This window comes from Dryas octopetala, chromosome 2 (genome assembly GCF_963921425.1).
Source record: "Dryas octopetala chromosome 2, drDryOcto1.1, whole genome shotgun sequence".
Classification (NCBI taxonomy): domain Eukaryota; kingdom Viridiplantae; phylum Streptophyta; class Magnoliopsida; order Rosales; family Rosaceae; genus Dryas; species Dryas octopetala.
Window position 1 is genome coordinate 14,994,535 of NC_141367.1, and position 19,619 is coordinate 15,014,153.

The following is a 19,619-nucleotide window of genomic DNA, read 5'->3' on the forward strand; positions in this document are numbered from 1 at the left end:
AATTTATCCTAACATCAAAAGACCATAAAGGATACACATTAAAAAAACCATAAATAGCCGGCCACTAGCGGCCATTGTTGCCGGTGGTTCCCGCCGGCCTCCTTCCCTATTAGGAAAAAAAAAAACACAACTTATCACCCACTCGGCCACTCACCACCCCATTAGGCAAAGGAAAATATTTGGGTCACCCCTCCCTCCAAAATAACAATTTCGGTAATGTCGGCGCATGATCGGAACCGTTCACTTTTTAGATCACCTATTATAGATAATCTTTGCAAAAAATCAAATCAATCAAAAATCGTTTGGTTATATAACTGTTGTCAATTAAGTGTAAAAAATTGATGGTTTTCAATTAAAAAGTGATTTTTTGACCAAACCGTTGATTTTTTCTATTTAATCAACAACAGTTATATAATTAAACGATTTCCGATTGAGTTGATTTTTTGCAGAAATGATCTATAATAGGTGATCTAAAAAGTGAACGGTTCCGATCATGCGCCGGCATTACTGAAATTATTATTTTGGGGGGAGGGGTGACCTTGGAGTACTCCCAAGGGGTGACCCAAGTAGTGTCTGCAAGGCAAATGGCAGTCTCGTAAATTCCCACCATTAAAAGCACCTTATCAGTAATTTCCAAGCACCGTCTCCGGCTCTCTGCAACTATTTTCACAAAATCCTCAGCTTTCCCGCCCAAAACCCCGCTCCTTTCTCTTTCTAAATTTCCCTCTCTGACTTTCTCTCTCTATTTCACATACAATACAATTTTCCGAGCTTTCCTTCTTCGTTCTTTTTTTTTTTTTTTTTTTGTTTCTGCAAACAATGCCGGACCTTGGAAACCTCTCTCTCTCAGCTTCTCTGGCCGTCCTTCGCTGTCCCGACCTCAAATCTCTCTCTGTCACCGACCCACCAGATCAGAGCTTGGTTAAAACCCTAGGCGCTGACTGCGATTGGGACCAGTACCAGAGGTTGCCGTTCGCGACTCCGCACAATGGCGATGGAATAAGGGTTTTTCGTCGGAACCGGACCAAGAAGGCCTCCAATGGCAAGAGCTTGGAGGACCATGTGAGGGACTGGGTTAGCAACAGAATGGAATTAGGTATTCCCAAGTCGCGGTGCACATTGCCGTTCCTTTTCGGCGGAAAGAAATTGGTACATTTTTCTTGTTTTGTTTTTTTATTTATTTTTTGTTTGGTAGCTGAGAAAATGGGAAGAGAAGTAAGAAAGTGAAATGAAGTTTCTAAGATTTATAATTATAACCAGTCCAATATGGGCCAACAGGTTCAGTATGCTCAAATGGGATCCATGTTTCAAAATGAAGTTCAGACCTTCCTGAACTCCATGGATTTTCTCAAGAATACCTTTCTTGAAGAGATTCACCTGTTCAAAATGGAGTTCCAATAACAAGTTCCTCCTGACTGGGGAACCTTGGATCCACAATGGTCCCAACAATTTTTACATTTTGATGTTTGAGATTTTCTAGTTAATTGAGTGTAGAACAGTAGTGGTCTGGGGCAATGAGATTTTTGTGATGTTGTTTGGGATTGGTAGGATTTAGGAATTACCATAGAGACTAAGTGAAAATCAGTCTTCTTGGATAGAGGAATCTTTTTCTACTAAGAATGTTATTTGAGATTAACGTCAATGGTTGAAGTTATAAAGAATGTATCCTGGCCAATAAACAAAAACAAAGGTTTATCTTTCTCCTTCTCCTGGCGAGTGCATTTCTTGATTCAATTTGTCTTATTGTTGCCCTTCTCTCTTGAAAGAGTGTTGTGTTTTTGTCTCGTCGGAAATTTCTGGAGGAAGCTACAGGTCTGGCCGAGAGCAATAGGGAGACTGGGCAGTGGGGTAGTTTGGTGTTTTCCTAGTGGGGTACGATTTTGGAAGACAAATAGGACTTGCGCAAGACTTTCCTAGTGTGGGAAGGAGTTCTAAAGGGTTTTCCTTGTATACAAAGGAATAGAATTAGCTAATAAGTAGATTACCTAATTCTATTAGGATTAGGAATCCATATTGTAATTGGTAAGTCTATGCTCTATAAATAGGCTGCTGCAAGTCTCATAGAAAATAAGTATAGCTAGAGACTTCTAGGGAAGAAACTCAAAGGGAGACTCAGGTTAGAGACTCAAGGGTGAGTGACTTCAAGGGAAGGGTTTTTCAAGAGGGAAAAACACAAGAGAGCTATTTGTGCAAGAGAGAAGAGAGCGGCTGCGAGTTGGGTAGTCTAGGGTTTCAATAAGTTCTTGTACTCTTATTCTATACATAGTGCAGCTGTGATTCTCTAAGGATCACACGGGGACGTAGGCAAAGTTCGCCGAACCTCGATAACAAATCTTGGTGTTCTTTGTGTTTACTTTTGCTGCCATATTGTGTGTTGTTTGCTATATCTGTTTTAACTCTAGAATATATCAAGGAAAAGATCACAGGGGGTGTTAATTCTCTACAATTGGTATCAGAGCCAGGTTGGCTAGAAGGTTTCTGCGATGTCTAGAGGAGGTTGAAGCATGGACTTAGGGGATTTAAGGCCTGGTTTGAAGCCATATGATGGCAAAGATGATTTTACAGATTGGCAACGGATGATGAAGAACGTGCTGGTGCAGCAAGATCTGGATGATGCACTTCTTGGTGAGAAGCCGACAACCACGTCAGAAGGAACATGGAACAAGGTTCTCAAGAAGGCCAAAAGTTCAATAGAGATCCACCTCACAAGATCTGTGAGATCTCACATCACAGAGGCGATGACAGCAAAAGAAGCATGGGTCAAGTTAGAGAGTGTTTATATGGGCAAGACGGTGTCCAATAAACTCTTCTTGAAGGATGAACTCTTCGGACTTCGACTAGAAGACGGTGGAGATGTAGCGGATCATGTATGCAAATTTCAGAATTGCATAGCTAATCTCGACAAGGTCGAAGAAGTTTACAAGGATGATGATAAGGCCATCATCTTGCTGAGATCCCTACCATCTTCTTTCAAGCACTTCCGAACAACTTTGATATTTGGAAAGGAGACTCTAAAGCTTGATGACTGGTGCAAGCGCTTCAGTCATATGCAAAGTTAGATGATTTGACCGAAGGCACTCAGTCATCACAAGGCCTTTATGCTAAGGGCAAGGAGAAGAGTCAAGGGAAGGAAAGGAGGGGCAGATCTAGCAAAATGGGGAAGTCCAATGATTCCGATGAAGAAGGTGGTTGCTTCGAGTGTGGTTCACTAGACCACTGGAAAAGGGATTGCCAAATATGGCTGGAGGAGAAGAAGAAAAGGGCTGAAAAGTCAAGTAACGTCGTGGTCGACGATGGGGAGCTTTTGGTGGTATCTTCGGGTAATTTTACTCCACATGCTTGGTATTTGGACTCCGGATGTAGTTTTCATATGTGTGCAAACAAGGAGTGGTTTCATACATATGAGGAATCTAGTGAGGGCAAAGTTTTGTTGGGAGATAACTCTGTGTGCAAGGTTCATGGCGTTGGCACAGTCAAGGTGAAGATGCAAGATGGAATTGTTAGGTTGCTTGGGAATGTGCGATATATTCCTACATTGAAGAGAAATCTTATCTCTCTTGGAACTCTAGGGAAGAATGGGTATGCATTCAAGTCTAGAGCAGGGAAGCTCCAAGTCTCAAAAGGATCAAGTCTGATCTTGAAGGGAGTTGTGCAATCTAATAATCTCTAGAAGCTTTCCGGGGTTACAGTGATAGGTGGAGCAGCTGCGTCTACCAAAGAGAGCTTGGATGTTGAGCTCATGGAGCATTGTAATAAGGGAGAGCAAGGACATCATCTCACAAAGGAAGAGTCTCATCAAATAAGTGCTACGGCTAAGGAAGAAGAAGCAACAAACCATGATTGTTGCTTGGTTAGTTATTCATCAAAGATTGACTTCAAAGATGCAGCAAGGGAAGTCAAGGAAGATGAGGAAGGTTTGATTGTTGTTAAGGAAGATGCAACCATGAAGGCAACCAAAGTGGTTATGAAGGTAAATTCAGTTCAAGAGAAGGCCAACTCTGAGCTAGTGGAGCATGACACAAGGGTTGAAGAGTTTGGACAGCAACAACAATCAACAAAGGTTCAAGAACAGGTGGAGCAAAAGAGCACAAGGCAGTCCAAGCCCAAAAGTACCATTAAGCTAACTCACAAGTTTTGGTGGGAAAAGGACAGAGATTACTATGGTGTTAGTAAGGGAAATCCGACTACATTCAAGGGGGCTTGTGAGAGCAAGGAATGGGAACGTCAGAGGTGTGCTAGGTTGTTTCTACAAAGGAACTTCGGTTGGAAGTTAGTTCCTAAATCCAAGGAGAATGTTGGCTATGAATGGGTTTATGGAACAAAAGGCGAAGAGAATCTTGAGGTTGCAATTAAGATTCGAAGGTACAAGCTCAGGTTGAGCTTGCTCAATCTTCAAAGTTAGTTGATTGAGGTGGAGCACCTTCTCACTTAAGGTGCATTGAGACAATAGGTTTTTTTTTTTTTTTTTTTGCCAATGCGAAGGGGTTCTTGGAGGTTTGTTCGAGGTTACTTCAAGACTAGAGAATATCTTGAAGGTACAACATTCATGGCTTTGGTTCCGACTGGCCAAGGTGGAGATTGTTGTGTTTTTGTCTCGTCGAAAATTTCTAGAGGAAGCTACAGGTCTGGCCGAGAGCAATAGGGAGACTGGGCAGTGGGGTAGTTTGGTGTTTTCCTAGTGGGGTACGATTTTGGAAGACAAATAGGACTTGCGTAAGACTTTCCTAGTGTGGGAAGGAGTTCTAAAGGGTTTTCCTTGTGTACAAGGGAATAGAATTAGCTAATAGGTAGATTACCTAATTCTATTAGGATTTGGAATCCATATTGTAATTGGTAAGTCTATGCTCTATAAATAGGCTGCTGCAAGTCTCATAGAAAATAAGTATAGCTAGGGACTTCTAGGGAAGAAACTCAAAGGGAGACTCGGGTTAGAGACTCAATGGTGAGTGACTTCAAGGGAAGGGTTTTTCAAGAGGGAAAAACACAAGAGAGCTATTTGTGCAAGAGAGAAGAGAGCGGCTGCGAGTTGGGTAGTCTAGGGTTTCAATAATTTCTTGTACTCTTATTCTATACATAGTGCAGCTGTGATTCTCTAAGGATCACACGGGGACGTAGGCAAAGTTCGTCGAACCTCGATAACAAATCTTGGTGTTCTTTGTGTTTACTTTTGCTGCCATATTGTGTGTTGTTTGCTATATCTGTTTTAACTCTAGAATACATCAAGGACAAGATCACAGGGGGTGTTAATTCTCTACAAAGAGGAGTTCATTTTGTGAATCAATCGGCCACAGAAATGAGTTTCAAATAAGTTATAAAGAATGTATTAAAACAGTTTTACATTGAAACTTGAATTAAAGTTTTCGTACGGAAGCTGTCATGTCTTGTACTACTTAGAAGATTAATAGTTGAATGTTGTCACGTCATGTATTCTGATATGTTAAATAGATTTTGCTCTTTAAATGCCAGGCAGACATTTAGGATTTCCATTTCTTTGGTAATTGGATTAAGAACAAATGCTGATTTGTAGACTATTGAAAAGTAGTGGTGATGGTCTTCCAAAGCTGTTTGGGTGAAAGTTGCTAATTCCATTAAAGAAGTGGAATTTGAGGTCAGCTCTGGGAAAGAGTTGGATCATGGGAAGACTTGAGTTGTTTTAATATGACTCTGCAAGGAAGATAAAAGAGCTCACTATTTTGAATTATGTTGCTTTCCTTAAGTTTAATTTCTTCTTCATTTGCTTTGGGGTTTTTTTTTTTTGGGGGGGGGGGAGAGGGGTCTTGGAGTGGATATCTGAGTTGAGCATGGTGGTTTGCAAAATTGTGGGTTTCTTTATACAGTGTTAATTAGTGAATAATTCCTTTTGCTAGATGTATGGAAAGCCTTGATGATCAAGAGTATTGTTGATGGCTCATTGGCTTATCTTCTGATGAAGGCTGAAACTTATGCTTTGGTCATATGAAAGCAAAATGAATATGCTTCAAGAGATATTTGTTCCCACAATGTTGTCTCCATGGCTTTCATAGACCTTTTAAGTTGAGATTCTGAACATGATACTTTTCTTATGTTTTTTCTATTTTATGTTTCACTCACAAAGTGTACTTTTATTTTTCCATGTTCTTTATTTTTGGATTAATTTCAGGTCGAATGTCTTGTTTGCCATTTTTTTATCTACCCCGGGGAGGAGGTCTTATGCTCTGTTCGTGGCTGTCAAGGAATCTATCATGGGAAGTGTGTGAAGGAAAGGCTTGGGTTCTGTAATATGAAAAAGTTCAAGTGTCTGCAACATGTAAGATCTTATAAGAACAATCATAATATTAGTTTGAATTTTTTTGATTTTATGCCATGCTATTATGCCTTGTGTATGCTAAAAGTGTGAGAGGCAACTCTACATTAAATCATAATTACATTGATTTGTGGACATTCAGTGCTTCATTGATTCTGATGCAAGCCTTATAATAGCTATAACGCTCATTAGTGTGTTGGCCTAGGCTATTGACTTGTAGAGTCTATCCATCTCATACTTGCTAGTAACTGGGGCAGAGACACATTCATACGGGTCTTACCAGTGGCATTCATCATTCATATTTAAATGTTAGTATTTTATACTGCAATAGAAGCGTTAACATATTTTATCTTGGAATTGAGAGTGCTTGCTGAAAAACATTATAGCCAAATTCCAGTCTAGGGCATCATAATTATTGGGGATAATTTTTTTTTTGCACTCTTATTCGCACATATCTTAAGGAGTTTTAATTATAAATTCTGAATGGGTCTCTTGTTTCTTTTTTCTCTTATGTAGTGCATAACATTCTAAATCATGCCTGATATTTATAGAACAAAAATGCTTAAATCTTTCCTCTGCTGTGTAATCATATCATTCTTAATATGTTGAACAAGTTTTTTGTTTCTACACAAATGCACACATACACCCATATGTGTATGTAGGTTTGTACTTGCAAATTGCTTACATGAGTTGCGTTTTCAATGAGCAGGCATGCTTCATTTGCAAACAGAGGTTACATTGGCGGTGTGTGCGATGTGATATAGCATCACATGATAAATGTGCACCATGGCCGGACAAAGTGATGCATTTACAAGACCAGCCAGGGAGAACTGTTTGTTGGAGGCATCCTACAGATTGGCGACAGGACAGGATGGTCAATTTCTTCTTTCCTTCATCAGTAATTTCTAATTGTTATTACCACAATCGTTGCCTTTCAATTTAATCTGAACATGCTACCAACAGGGTGTCCTCATATAAGTAGATGAATTCTTCATCATACTTGACATATCTAGTTTATTTTCTGATTCTGATGTCTTGCTAAATCGATGGGGTCCACATGAGGATTTTTCCATGTTTCTCTCATAACATGTATCCTCATGTAACTTAGTCAGAGTATATTGCTTTATGATTCTAAGATTTATTTTACCTTTCCCTAAGAGTGAGTTGTCACTTTCATTTTAACAATAATTGAAATGAAGTATACTTGTAGAAAAAATAGAGCTGAATAGCGGTAACCGTAAGGGGCCCAGGTGTCACCCATGAAATACTGTTAGGGCATGATTATAATTGTATGCAGTAGGAGAAGAGTCTACAGTAAGCTACTATACTTGATGGCTTTGATCTCTTATGTTTCCCTGATATGAATGGGTTGAACTTTTATTTTGTTCTATGCCGTGATAAAGGCCTGATTGGAATAGGGTCTGTGGGTTTGACTGGTATTCGTATTACCTATCTGGCTCTTCATTTATATGTCCTGGTAAAAGAAAAAGTTATGAATTTATATGTGGTAGTAAGATGGAACAAGAAGTTCCACCAGTTCCTTTGCATAGCTTTTTCTTTTTACATTCATTGGGAATGTGAAACTTCTGCAAGTGAGGCAAGGGAATGGGGAACTAGAGACTTGAGATGTGTGTGTGCGCGCCTCTGTGCACACACGCATCTGTTGAGATCAAGTATAAGCAAAAATGAGTTAAAATTTATGGTTCTGTTGTAATTACGGTGTCATTGAGAAGTTCTTCTAGTTTTCAATTCAGTATTTAAAACCCTTTTCCCCCCTTTTTGGAATGGTATATGTCAGTTATGCCAGTTGCACATAGTGTACCCTATAAGTCTTGTGTCTACATAAGCCTGCTTCTAGTCAAGTTGGTTATCGTATTGTGTGCCTTATTTTGATATATGAAGTTTTGTTTATCCTTTTTTCTTTCGGTCTGAAACTTGTTCTGTTTATCTTGGAAACTGATTCTATGAATTTAATCATGTGGAGTGATTGAGTTGTTATTTAGTATGACCTAATTGATTTTGCAGTTATTGGAAGCAAATGCTTTTGAGGTTGCTAATATAGTTTGAGTTTATTTTAACTTAGCTTAAAGTATCTTATACTTTTGTTGAAGTTTTATTTCGTCATTTGTATTTTTCATTGATTAGGCTGGTTGACAGGACTGATGTATTTGTTGAATGAGCAGCAAGCAGGTTCGACAAGCAATATAGAGGTCAGACTTACGATGAACATGTTAATTTTTAAGTAATAAACATATATATCATATTAAGTTACATCAACATGCCAAATATGTGAGGTATTCATACTTTGGTTTCAGTTTGGAATATGTCCAGCATCGTGTTGCTGTCAGAACTTGTTGAGCATAAGTTGTTTCATCAGTACCATAGAAAGAAATTGTTGAATCACTTTAGAAACTGAACTTTGTCTTTGTGTCCGTCTTGAGATTTGATTATTATCAGCAACTATCCCCATGAACCCAGGGCCATGTAACTTAATGCTCTCAAATTGTTTGGGTAAGTCAATATTTTTTTCTTCCCTTCGAAATGGCAATTGAAGAGTTGACAGGTGGGGTGGGGTGTTGGATTTCGAATCTGGGTCTGCCTAGGGGGATATCTGGGTATCAAAAGAAAAAAAGAAAAAAGAGTTGACAGGATGCTGCCAGGTAGAAGTAGAACCCTGGCCATGCCTGTGGGGAAGGGGAACTCAGCCACCTAGGTGTTCCCGTAGGCACTGAGTAAGATCTTAACAAATGTTTTTCAGAAAGTTCCATACGGAAGTTTTTCTACTTGTACAATTCGTTTTTGATGTCTGTGAATGAACCTTACCAGAAAGCCTCCTTTACACATTATACCTACCTCTTAGGTATCAAAGTTATAGAAAAACTCAGAACATTGACTTAGCCTGTTCTACCACTAAATGTTTGATTAATTCTTAATAAAAACGTGACTACACCACTAATTGACTTTCTCTTGAAAATTTAGGAGGTATTCTGTCGCCTGCCTCTGCCTTACACTGATGAGGAGTTCAAGATTGACTTCAGTTGGAAAGACACGGAGAATAAAACAGAGCCACCTCCATATGTGCACATCAGGCGTAGTATCCTACATATGCTCTCTGTTACATTGGATCAATTACTTGTGGTTGGTAAAGTCTTTTGTGTAAGAAATTGTCAAGGAAAATGATGAGTACTGCGTATTTGTTTCTTGATGAGATAATTGGCTGTAATTCTATTTTGGCCGGTAACTTTTTATTCAATTATTTATTAATGTATATTATGATTAGCATTGCCCTACCTTGACTGAAGTCAGATATTTACCTAGTCAAGAAGAAGCGTGATGATGTTGATGATGACGTTGGATGTACATGTTCCACTTCCACATGTTCTCAGGATTGTGTTTGCAGGTATTTTTCAATTATCCTCCATATTTTGATTGATGACGTTTACCTTTTGATATGTTATGGCTGTTGGGATGTATGGTTTGTACGCATTGTTTCCTATTTTCCAAATTCTTATGCATCAACACTTACGCACATTTCAAAATTCAGTAATACCTGATATTTCACATATTTTTTACAGTTACTATAGTGTTCAATTGAAAATTCTATGCATTTAAAAAGAAAATTTCATGGATACCTCAGCCATATTTGTGACATATGTCCCTAATCTAATAGGGTTCAATGCATAAGCTGTTCAAAGGCTTGCCATTGCTTGGAAAATTGCACAAACCGACCATTTCGCAAGGAGAAGAAGATCAAAATCGTCAAGGTGAGATATAGCACTTCAGAACAGCTTCAAGTTCTTACTTCATCTTTCTACACTCTTGGTTACATTTTTATGTATTTAGGGGGACTTGTCTCCTATATTGCTCTTTGCAAACTAATGCTTGATTTCATCTCAGACTGAACATTGTGGTTGGGGAGCAGAGGCTGCTGAATCTGTTAAGAAAGGCGATTTTATAATTGAGTATATTGGGGAAGGTAGTTTTATTTATAGTCCCTCTTTCAATATTTATTTTCTTTAATTGTCAAGTTGGAAATGCTATGTTCAGAAATAAATCTCAAAATCTCCTGTTCTTGAGCACTGCATCTCATTTTATATGCTTTCTGTTTTCTTAATGCATTTTATGTGTTTCTTTTGGACGTATTACATGATTATTTTGGCGGCTCTGATAGTCTATTCCAGTTATACGCATTAATGGGTTCACCTTTTGAATAATTTTTTTATTTAATTTATATTTATTGCCTAGTGCAAAAGCAACCCTGCTTGTTGTTTTGCAGCTATGGAAGTTTCTGTTTCCCTCCTTGGGGTACTAGTCCATTCAAGAAATAGAACTCAGTGTCATCCATGTGCACTTAAAATAGAACTCAGTGTCATCCATGTGCACTTAAAATAGAACTCATGCTTGTTGTTTGAAATATAACTTTAAACTTAGCTGAAATTGATTATTGTATGAATGTTCAAAGCGGTGACTTTGTTGAATTTATAACTTTATGCAAAAAATTAATATGCTCATTTTATTGAATGTGATAATTATTACGACTTTACTACTTGGAAGTTATAATCTCATTATGTATTAGATAGCAGTTACCAGAAACATGTTTAACTATAAAGTTCAAACTGGATACCCAGATTTTATGGTCCTTAAGTGTTCTATTGACAGCATACCACTACGCTATGAATTCCCAATTGTAGGGAGCTAGCCATGGGCATCTTTCTGTATGAATGCTTCTACAATTTTCAATAAAGATATAGACAAAATCTGGTTACCTGGTTATCAGTAGTTCAGTACAATGAAAAACTCTTTGGTAAATGCCTACACAAATTCAATAAAATGCAATATTATTCTGTTGGACTCATGAGCTGTCCCATAAATTAGTAACATTTCCCTTGTGGTCCGATGAAATATATGATTTTGTCTAAATGTACATGGATGTGATTTTAACTGCAGTAATCCTGCCTTCTTTGCATATGGGTGGCCCTTGTATCAGATTTAGTTAAAAGCATTGCACATCTCAAAGGTCAAAGATTATTGCTTTAGCATTGTCTCATGTATAACAAATTATAAGCATATTTACTGCAAGAACTGATAATATGAGTCACGTGTTTAGCGATTGTAAGCTTATATCAATTCCAACAGTTTAAGACATTTATTAATGATGTAATATAAGTTTCTTACAAGCAGTTTGTTTCCATCCATGCTCATAGCACTCAAAACCTGTCACTCATTCGAGTAGGCCCATATTTTCTGCAAGTTATACCATATTTTTTCTTGAATTTTCCTATATCCAAGGGATTTTAATTTCATCTATACAATTTTCCCTTTACAAGTTCTACAAGCCATTAATTCTATTTTAAAATTATTTTCTTGCTGTTTCAGTTATTGATGATGCTTTGTGTGAACGAAGGCTTTGGGACATGAAATACAAAGAAGTGAAGAATTTCTATATGTGTGAAATTCGAAAAGACTTCACAATTGATGCGACTTTTAAAGGAAATCCATCACGATTTTTAAACCACAGCTGTGACCCCAACTGTATCCTTGAAAAGTGGTTAGTATGCTTTAACATTACTGCCTTTATATTGCATTGGAATATGGGGATACCTTTCACTTACATATTCCATCAAGACTGATGATTTGATTGATTTAGTGTAAAATTGTAAATTGGAATCTCTTTGAATATTGTTTTGCATGTTATATACAACAATACGACAATCATTGAAATTATTATATTTCCTCTATGCTTTTTGTTTATCAATGAGTCTTGGCTTCTTTTGGGACACATGGATCCTGTTTATCCTGCAATCTGCTGATTTTCAAAAAATACATATAGCGTGTATATATATATATATATATATATATGGAACAGGGTCCTATGAACAAGGGTCCTATGAACAAGGGTCAGACAAATCATTTAATTTATACAAGGGTCCTATGAACATTATGCATGCAACATTCTTTTACATCTCAATTACATTGTGGAACCTTTATATGCATTACACAAGATTTATGGACTTACAGAGTGACAATGTGTCTAAGGGAGTTCATGTTCCAGTTGTTAGTAATAGGATTAGAATTTGATGTTTTTGATTTATGGATGCAAGATGTTTCTCTACTTGGGGCAATCAAACAATTATCTAACTGAGCAGTACCCATTAGTTATTTTAGCAATCATTATTGAATTTATACAATCTACTGGTAGTGCAAATGAATTCTCTACCTGCTCATTAGAAAAAAGCTTTCAACATATAATTAGGGTCCTAAGTCAGTAAGTCCTAACCAATACCGTAAATTGGTTTTCTTGCAGGCAAGTTGAGGGGGAAACACGTGTTGGTGTGTTTGCTGCACGATCAATAGAAGTTGGAGAGCCATTAACATATGATTATAGGTACCTCCTGATCTAATTTGTACGAGGTTAAAGTCTATAATTTTCACTAATCCCAAATTTTCATTATTCTGATATCATAATTCTTCTGAAATAGTGGCTGACACTGCCTATACACATCTTAATATTTGTGTTTCCATGTTTATACTAGATTGCAAAATTTTATGTTGGGGTTGGATAAATCTTAAAACCAGAAGAGGGAAGCGCATGTCAACTTTTGAAAGGGGCCATGAATGAAATTCTTGATACAAAATCAGCTAGACTAGATTGCTTTTATGTTTGCTTCATAGGGATGCTAACTTTTACTTTAAAAGAGTTGTGTGGACATGTGTGTGTGCAAGGGATGCTGCCAAAACTGGGAGGTCTATATCATATAACTGGTAAAGGAAAAAATTCCCATATTTTTTATGATGCCAAGTGCACAAAAAAGGGGTTTAAATGTCCTAGCAGCCTTCGACCAACGAGAAAAGGTCATGTCATCAGGGCAGTCAGACTAGTTCGCAATGTATTGTCCAGAAAGTGCCACCTAGAGTGGGCTGCCAGATAAACTTGCTCATGGTTACTATCTATTTGAATTGACCATCAGAGTTTTTGGAGGACACTGCACCATTATCCCTTTGAACGTCAATAGTGGCAGATTCAGGAATTTCTCTTTGTGTGTGTGTGTTTTGGGGGGGGGGGGGGGGGGGGGTGGGTTAGGGCAAGTCAGTTTTAAAGACGTCAGGGGTGCACCCATTACCCTTAGTTTAGGAACTGACTCTTTGAGGCATTTAATCAAACTTTTGTCCCATCTCTTAACGAAAAAATCAAGGAAGCTGGGGGCAATTACCTAAATTAAATTTTCCGGGCCGGAATTACTTTAGTAGGGGCAATTGCTCCCCGGGCACTATGTAAGCCTACTGCTGACCTTTGATAATCGACGCTTGGTTTTATAAGGGTACCATTGTCCATCCTTGGTAATTTTAACTTGATTTAAGTAAATAATGGAATTGATGCCACATCGTATGAAATAATGGCATTTTAAAGCCTACAAAAATTGGAATCTTTGTGCTTTTCTCCAATGAGCTAAGATACCATTTGATCATATCAAATTAGTTGAGAACTTGAGCTGATGCTAAATGATTGTTCTTAAAGGAAATACTTGTGATTCTCTTTAGGGTTATGACTTACGAGTTATGACCAATACTCTCAAACAGTTCTCCTTGTTTCGGCCTTTTAGTTATATTGTACTTGTAAGTCAGATACTTGTATAAGTTGTTTAGGTTTGGGCCATATGTTTATTCTTCTGACGCTTCATTTATTTAGAATTTTATTATAGTTGTGAAATTAAGTTTCATTACAATAACTGATAAAGTGATAGATGCCTTCAGTGGTCTTTGTCTTTCATGACAAAGTGTTGTTTGATCTCAATTTCTTCACTTCAGTGGTGTAATATTTATGTATGTACCCTATTTATTCGCTGCATAGACTCACTGTTTGATTAAAAAGAGAAAACCGTTGTAGAACCCACAATCTAGGTCATGATTGGTGACTCCTCCTTTTCTCTTCTTCTAAATACCTAATTATTGTCCTGTCCTTGACTGGTCCTTTCAAACATAAGTTGTATATCATGAACTTGGAAGAATTTCTGATGTCTTTATGGCTCTGCTTTGCTGCAAGTTCATCTGTAATCAAATGTTAGGACTTGCACAAGTGAACCTTGTCAAATAGGACTTGCATATTTGTTATTGCTTCATAAAACAATTGTTGTGCTTAGAATTTGCTTGTAAACTAGTTTGAGTGCCTGTTTATTTTTCTAGATTTGTGCAATTCGGACCTGAGGTGATGTGCTGTTGCGGTGCTCCAAATTGTCAAGGCTATCTTGGGACTAAGAGAAAGGAGGCTGATAAGATGGAATTTTGCTGGGGTTCAAAACGCAAGAGAACGGAAACTGCTTTTGTGGCTGTCATAAAGTCCAAACTGTCAAGGGTACCTTGGGACCAAGAGAAAGAAGATTGGTAAGGAGGAAATTTGTTGGGGTTCAAAACGCAAGAGAACATCAACTGCTTGCAATTGCATGGCTGTCATTACTCTATGATTTGTATCAACCATTTCTTGTATGTCTGTCTGTTGTTGTAGGTTGCCCATATCAAGAAATGTGGGCAAATAGAAGAGGATAAAAGAAAAAAAAAAAAAAAAAAAGGCAGAAATTACGTAAATCACATCTCTTTTTGTTTGGACACCATTGAGCTTCTATAGTCATCAAAGAGGAACATTTTCTTGTAACATTGTAACGTTGTACAAGCCTCTACAGCACTTGCTTCTTTTGGCCCATAACACTGAGAGTACATGTAATTGATTTGCCCATGGTGGGTGGGATGTGTAGTCGCTTTTCACCAAAATAAGAAAAGGATATCTGTGCTTATTGTATTGCAGAGTTTTATACAGCAATGTACTCTTACTTTGTATTCGTGATTTGTATTGTTTGAAATTGGATCATAACAAATGATTTTAGATCATACCCCTCTGTGCTTTGTTAAAAACTAACATGGGCTCAAACTCAAACTATGCTTGAGAGCTTGTGTGCAAGTAAACACGCCAAACACTTTATTGACAATTATTCAACACAATTCCCGATTACGTAGGGAATGAAGGTACAATAGACTATTAATTAAGATGAAGGCGGTAGCAATTTTTTGGTATGAAACGGTTATTTGGGTAGCGATTAGGGAATGAACTTGAATTTCTCCTCTCGAAAATTGTTTAAGATCTATAGTTAAAAGGTTATATTTATCATGTATAGGCTTAAAATTTAAACTTCAAGGAAAAAAAAGAAGCTGGTGCTTGTGCGAAAAAGAAAAAAGAATAAGCTAAATGGATTTGGAAAATCTACAAAGATTTGGAAATCCTACAAAGATTTGGAAAATCTCCAATTCTATTTCAATATAAATAATTAACGCATAAGAGAATCAAGATTTTCTTGCAGACATGGGGCGTCCAAGGAAGACAAGTACTCCAAAAAATAAGAATGAAAATTTGGAAAACAACTTCTTACACAACAATATCGATACTCAAGTTGATCAGGAACCAAACTCTTCAAGTCCTAATTTGCCTCCTCCTTCAGGCAATAAAGGAAAAGAGATAATAAGTGTAACATCATGCCCTTCAAGTGCTTTGCCTTATTCGGATCAAATTAACCAAGAAGAAGAAGATTTTTATGAATGGAAAAAGTGCATACCATATGGGGTGAGGTTTCGGCCATTCCTTCAACATCTTATTTTTTATCTCCAACAGAAGGTCTATAGTGGGTCGATATATGGTGGAATTATTAGAGACATTGATCTTTACAAACATGAGCCTTGGCAACTTAAAAGTAAGTACAAAACTCTTTCTCTCTTAATTCTTTCTCATATGACTTATGGAATTATTGATTCATCATCTTAGCATGTAGGAAAATTATGCCTAAATTCGATTATTTAGAAAGTAGGGTTTAGGGGATTTGAAAAAATGAAAAAAAAAATAGGAATTAGAGTTTTTGACAAAACAAAACATTCGGATTTAGGATTTTTGAGGAAAAAAAAAAAGACAATTAGAAATAGGGATTTTGACAACAAAAAATTAGGATTTGAGGTTTTTGACAAAAAATAAAACAAACCATTAAGGTTAGTTTTTCTATAGAACTTATAAATTCGATTACTCTATGAGAGAGGCACACACTACGCATTCAACAATTTTTCAGGATATTTTGAATTTTTGACCAATTCAAACAACTTTATATAACGAATGTATACATTTATTATATATATCTCACTTGATGGGAAAGATAGAAACATAAAGTGCATAAATCTAATATAGATTTTTTTTTTTTGTGTTTAGGGCAGATAATCCATACATATCACTTTTTCTTAATTTTTAAATCTTCTTTCCTTTTATTTCCTAGGACTTTTATATTGGACATTTAATTGAAATTAAGTTCATAGATATATATACATCACATTTTTCCTAAAAAATAATGTGTACCCTTGGTACGTAAATGCCTAATATCATAACATATTAATTTATTTCACAATGTTGTTGTGCTTTAGATTTTGCATATGATCATGGTGATGGGCTCTTGTACTTCTTCACTCCCCTGCAAAAGAAGTACGAAAAGGGGGCAAGAGCAGACCGAGAAACTCCATTGGGGTTCTGGAAGGCAACGCAAAAGAAAAAGGGTGCAGATGTTATAATGGAGCCTATTGTTACAAAGACCCCTCTCACTTACTATCACCCCAAGGGCCAGAATGCCAAGAAAACTCAGTGGCTCATGAATGAGTACAGGCTGGTCAAGGGTAGTAATCCACCTCCACAAGCTAGTAACCAAAAACTGGTATGTATTTTATATTGTTCATATATATGTTTGTTTTGCAATCCAATGGTTTACACTTCTCCCTTTATGTATATATAGATAAAAATATCATTAACTGTTTGCCTCTCTCTTTTCTCTCGATCTCCTTCTACTTGTTAATGCATGCAGTTGGATACATGGGCACTCTGTGTGGTACGCTATAAGCCAAAAAAGGATGAGGAGGGAGACAACGAGGGTCTAATGGAAAGCAACAATAGTGGTCCAGTGCCTAATGCAGTACGTGGGAGCCTATAGCAATAACTTAGATGTGGCTTCATCTTCCAACAAAGGATCTACTTCTTCAGCCCCACACCCTCTACTCCATACTCCAAATATTTATCCTAACAACACCCACCACTACTCCACTTCTTATCAGTCCTTCTGTTCTTATAATAACAATATCCCTGATCACTGTGCTATGGACACCCTCCAATTTGCCATGAACACCCCCAACTACTTTGATCAAAACCAACATGCTCTTGATCCCAATGGTTATGGTCACTTACAAATGGGTCATGATCAATATCTCAATGATCAAATCCAAATGTTTTCCAACTTCAAAATGGAGGATACATGTTCTGATTATTATAATTCTGACATTCAATCCAATCCCATGTTCTCTGCATCCAACTTAATCAACCCAGATCATGAAGATAACATCTGGGTAGACTATCTATTAGACAATCTTCATGATCCCAACCCACCAAACTATGAGCTTTACTCCCAAAATACTATGCTTACCATGAACCCTACCACCACCACCACCACCACCACTGATCATCCTACTGGTTCCAATTCTAGCTTGGACTCTTTTTCTGAGATTTCAACCGAGCATGCTTGCATGGGAGGAACAGAGTTGACTACTCCAATAACACAACAACTTTCAAGTGAGGACCTGAGGAGGACAACAAAGAAAAGGCAATGAAATTATATTGTTCTTTCGTGTTTGGTTATTCATTTAGTACTTTTGCCTTCCCACGTCTGTAGCCTTTTTTGTCTCTCCTCCTTTCATTGGGTACTGTCTTTCAGGATTTGTTTCTGCTTTTCAACATTTTTCTTCATTTGAAGTATGAAATTATTTGGGAGTTATGGACTAAATTATTGTCATTATTATATTACTGTTTTTGTTAATTTTGTTGTTATATTAATTGGGTTGGAGTAATCAACACTAGTAATCCGCTCACATGCTATGTGTGTAAGCTAAGTGGGTTGAAGCCTGGAGTAGTACGTTGTTGTGTTTGAGAACAAAAAAATTTATCTGTTTTTATATATCAATTTGTAAAGGTGTCTTTTGTGTCTAGGAAGTGTAATGCTGCAGTTTTTTCAAGCGACAGTTATATGTGACTTCACTTTCATAATAAAAAAAAAATGGGCTAATTACAAATATATCAATAAAAAAAATTTATAATCAATACATTATACATTCAATATATAGTCAAATTCATATAGCAACATCAACATTTTTGACAAATATAGGCAGCCATGTCAGATTTATAGCACCCATGTTTAACAGAATACTTCATTGAATTTGTGAGTCAAGGAAACCTAATTTCTGCAAAAGAATATTTTAACAATAATTAATATATAGGAATATGTATGACAAAGATTAGAGAGAGAGAGAGAGAGAGAGAGAGAGAGAGAGAGACTGAGAAAGAAAATACGATCTAAGACTGTAAGAGACAGAGTGAAGATGATTCAGATTTCAGAGAGAACACGTACCAAGTCACCAAAGAGTAAACTGATGACTGAGAGGAGGAAGCGTTCTTTCTAGAACGATACAGAAGTCGACCTTTCGGCTTGACAAACAAGATTGGGCCTGTAAAGAGTTAAACATTGGGCTGCAGATATTTCAGTGTTTTTTTTAATATATATATATATATATATGAGCCATTTACATTTGGTCTAATTTTTTCTTTTCTATTAGACTAATACTTTAATACTTTTTAATTTTTAACTGAAATCCAAAAATATTGTCCAGATATTTTAAATTTAAAAAATGTCTAATATTATCCTAAAATTAATAATATTTAAATCTTACTATTATCCTAGTATTATCATAAATCCATTCTAATTTTAGATTATCTTCATATTATAATATTAGCATATTATAAATTTATAATATTCTAATATGATCATATTATCCTAAAACTAACTGTGAGATTTAAATTATATTAATCTAATAAAAATACATTAGCCTAAAAAATAGAAAATAATCAAATAAGGAAAAAAATTCTTTATGGATACATTTCAATTATACAAATTGATCGATAGTTTGTCAGCGTTTATGTTATGGTTTAGCTCCGAGATTTTGGGCGTGCCTCTACCAAGCTAATATACTCTAGGAGGAGATAAGGTTAAAAGATGAGGATTTACTCTTAAAACTCGGGGAATGAAGCAGCATGGCTGAGCGATCGGCGGCTGAAATCAAGCGTTCGGATCAGGTGCGCACCTAATTGAATATGTATATATATATACCAACTCAGGTATTGGTACAATTGAAATGTACCTATATTTTTTTTTTTTTACTTGTTTGATTATTTTCGATTTTGTGGGTTAATGCATTTTTTTGATATTTGTATAATTTAAAC

The 19,619-nt window shown here is 36.6% G+C and overlaps 1 protein-coding gene across 1 annotated transcript; it reads left to right on the forward strand.

The window, feature by feature from the left end:
* The first annotated feature begins 816 nt into the window (after window positions 1–816).
* On the forward strand, window positions 817–15,028 carry SDG4 (SET domain group 4). Its single transcript, XM_086233990.1, has 11 exons — window positions 817–1,149; window positions 6,140–6,286; window positions 6,993–7,157; window positions 8,467–8,493; window positions 9,263–9,377; window positions 9,590–9,683; window positions 9,954–10,047; window positions 10,181–10,259; window positions 11,660–11,831; window positions 12,588–12,668; window positions 14,465–15,028. The coding sequence occupies exons 1-11, from the start codon at window positions 820–822 to the stop codon at window positions 14,664–14,666; spliced, it is 1,506 nt and encodes a 501-aa protein (XP_086090116.1). The 5' UTR covers window positions 817–819; the 3' UTR covers window positions 14,667–15,028.
* Window positions 15,029–19,619: the final 4,591 nt, after the last annotated feature.

Coding starts and splice junctions, on each gene's coding strand:
- SDG4 (XM_086233990.1), top strand. CDS start 820: ATGCCGGACCTTGGAAACCTCTCTCTCTCAGCTTCTCTGGCCGTCCTT. Junction 7,158..8,466: donor ATTGGCGACAGGACAGGATG/GTCAATTTCTTC, acceptor TTGAATGAGCAG/CAAGCAGGTTCGACAAGCAA. Junction 9,378..9,589: donor ATATGTGCACATCAGGCGTA/GTATCCTACATA, acceptor GACTGAAGTCAG/ATATTTACCTAGTCAAGAAG.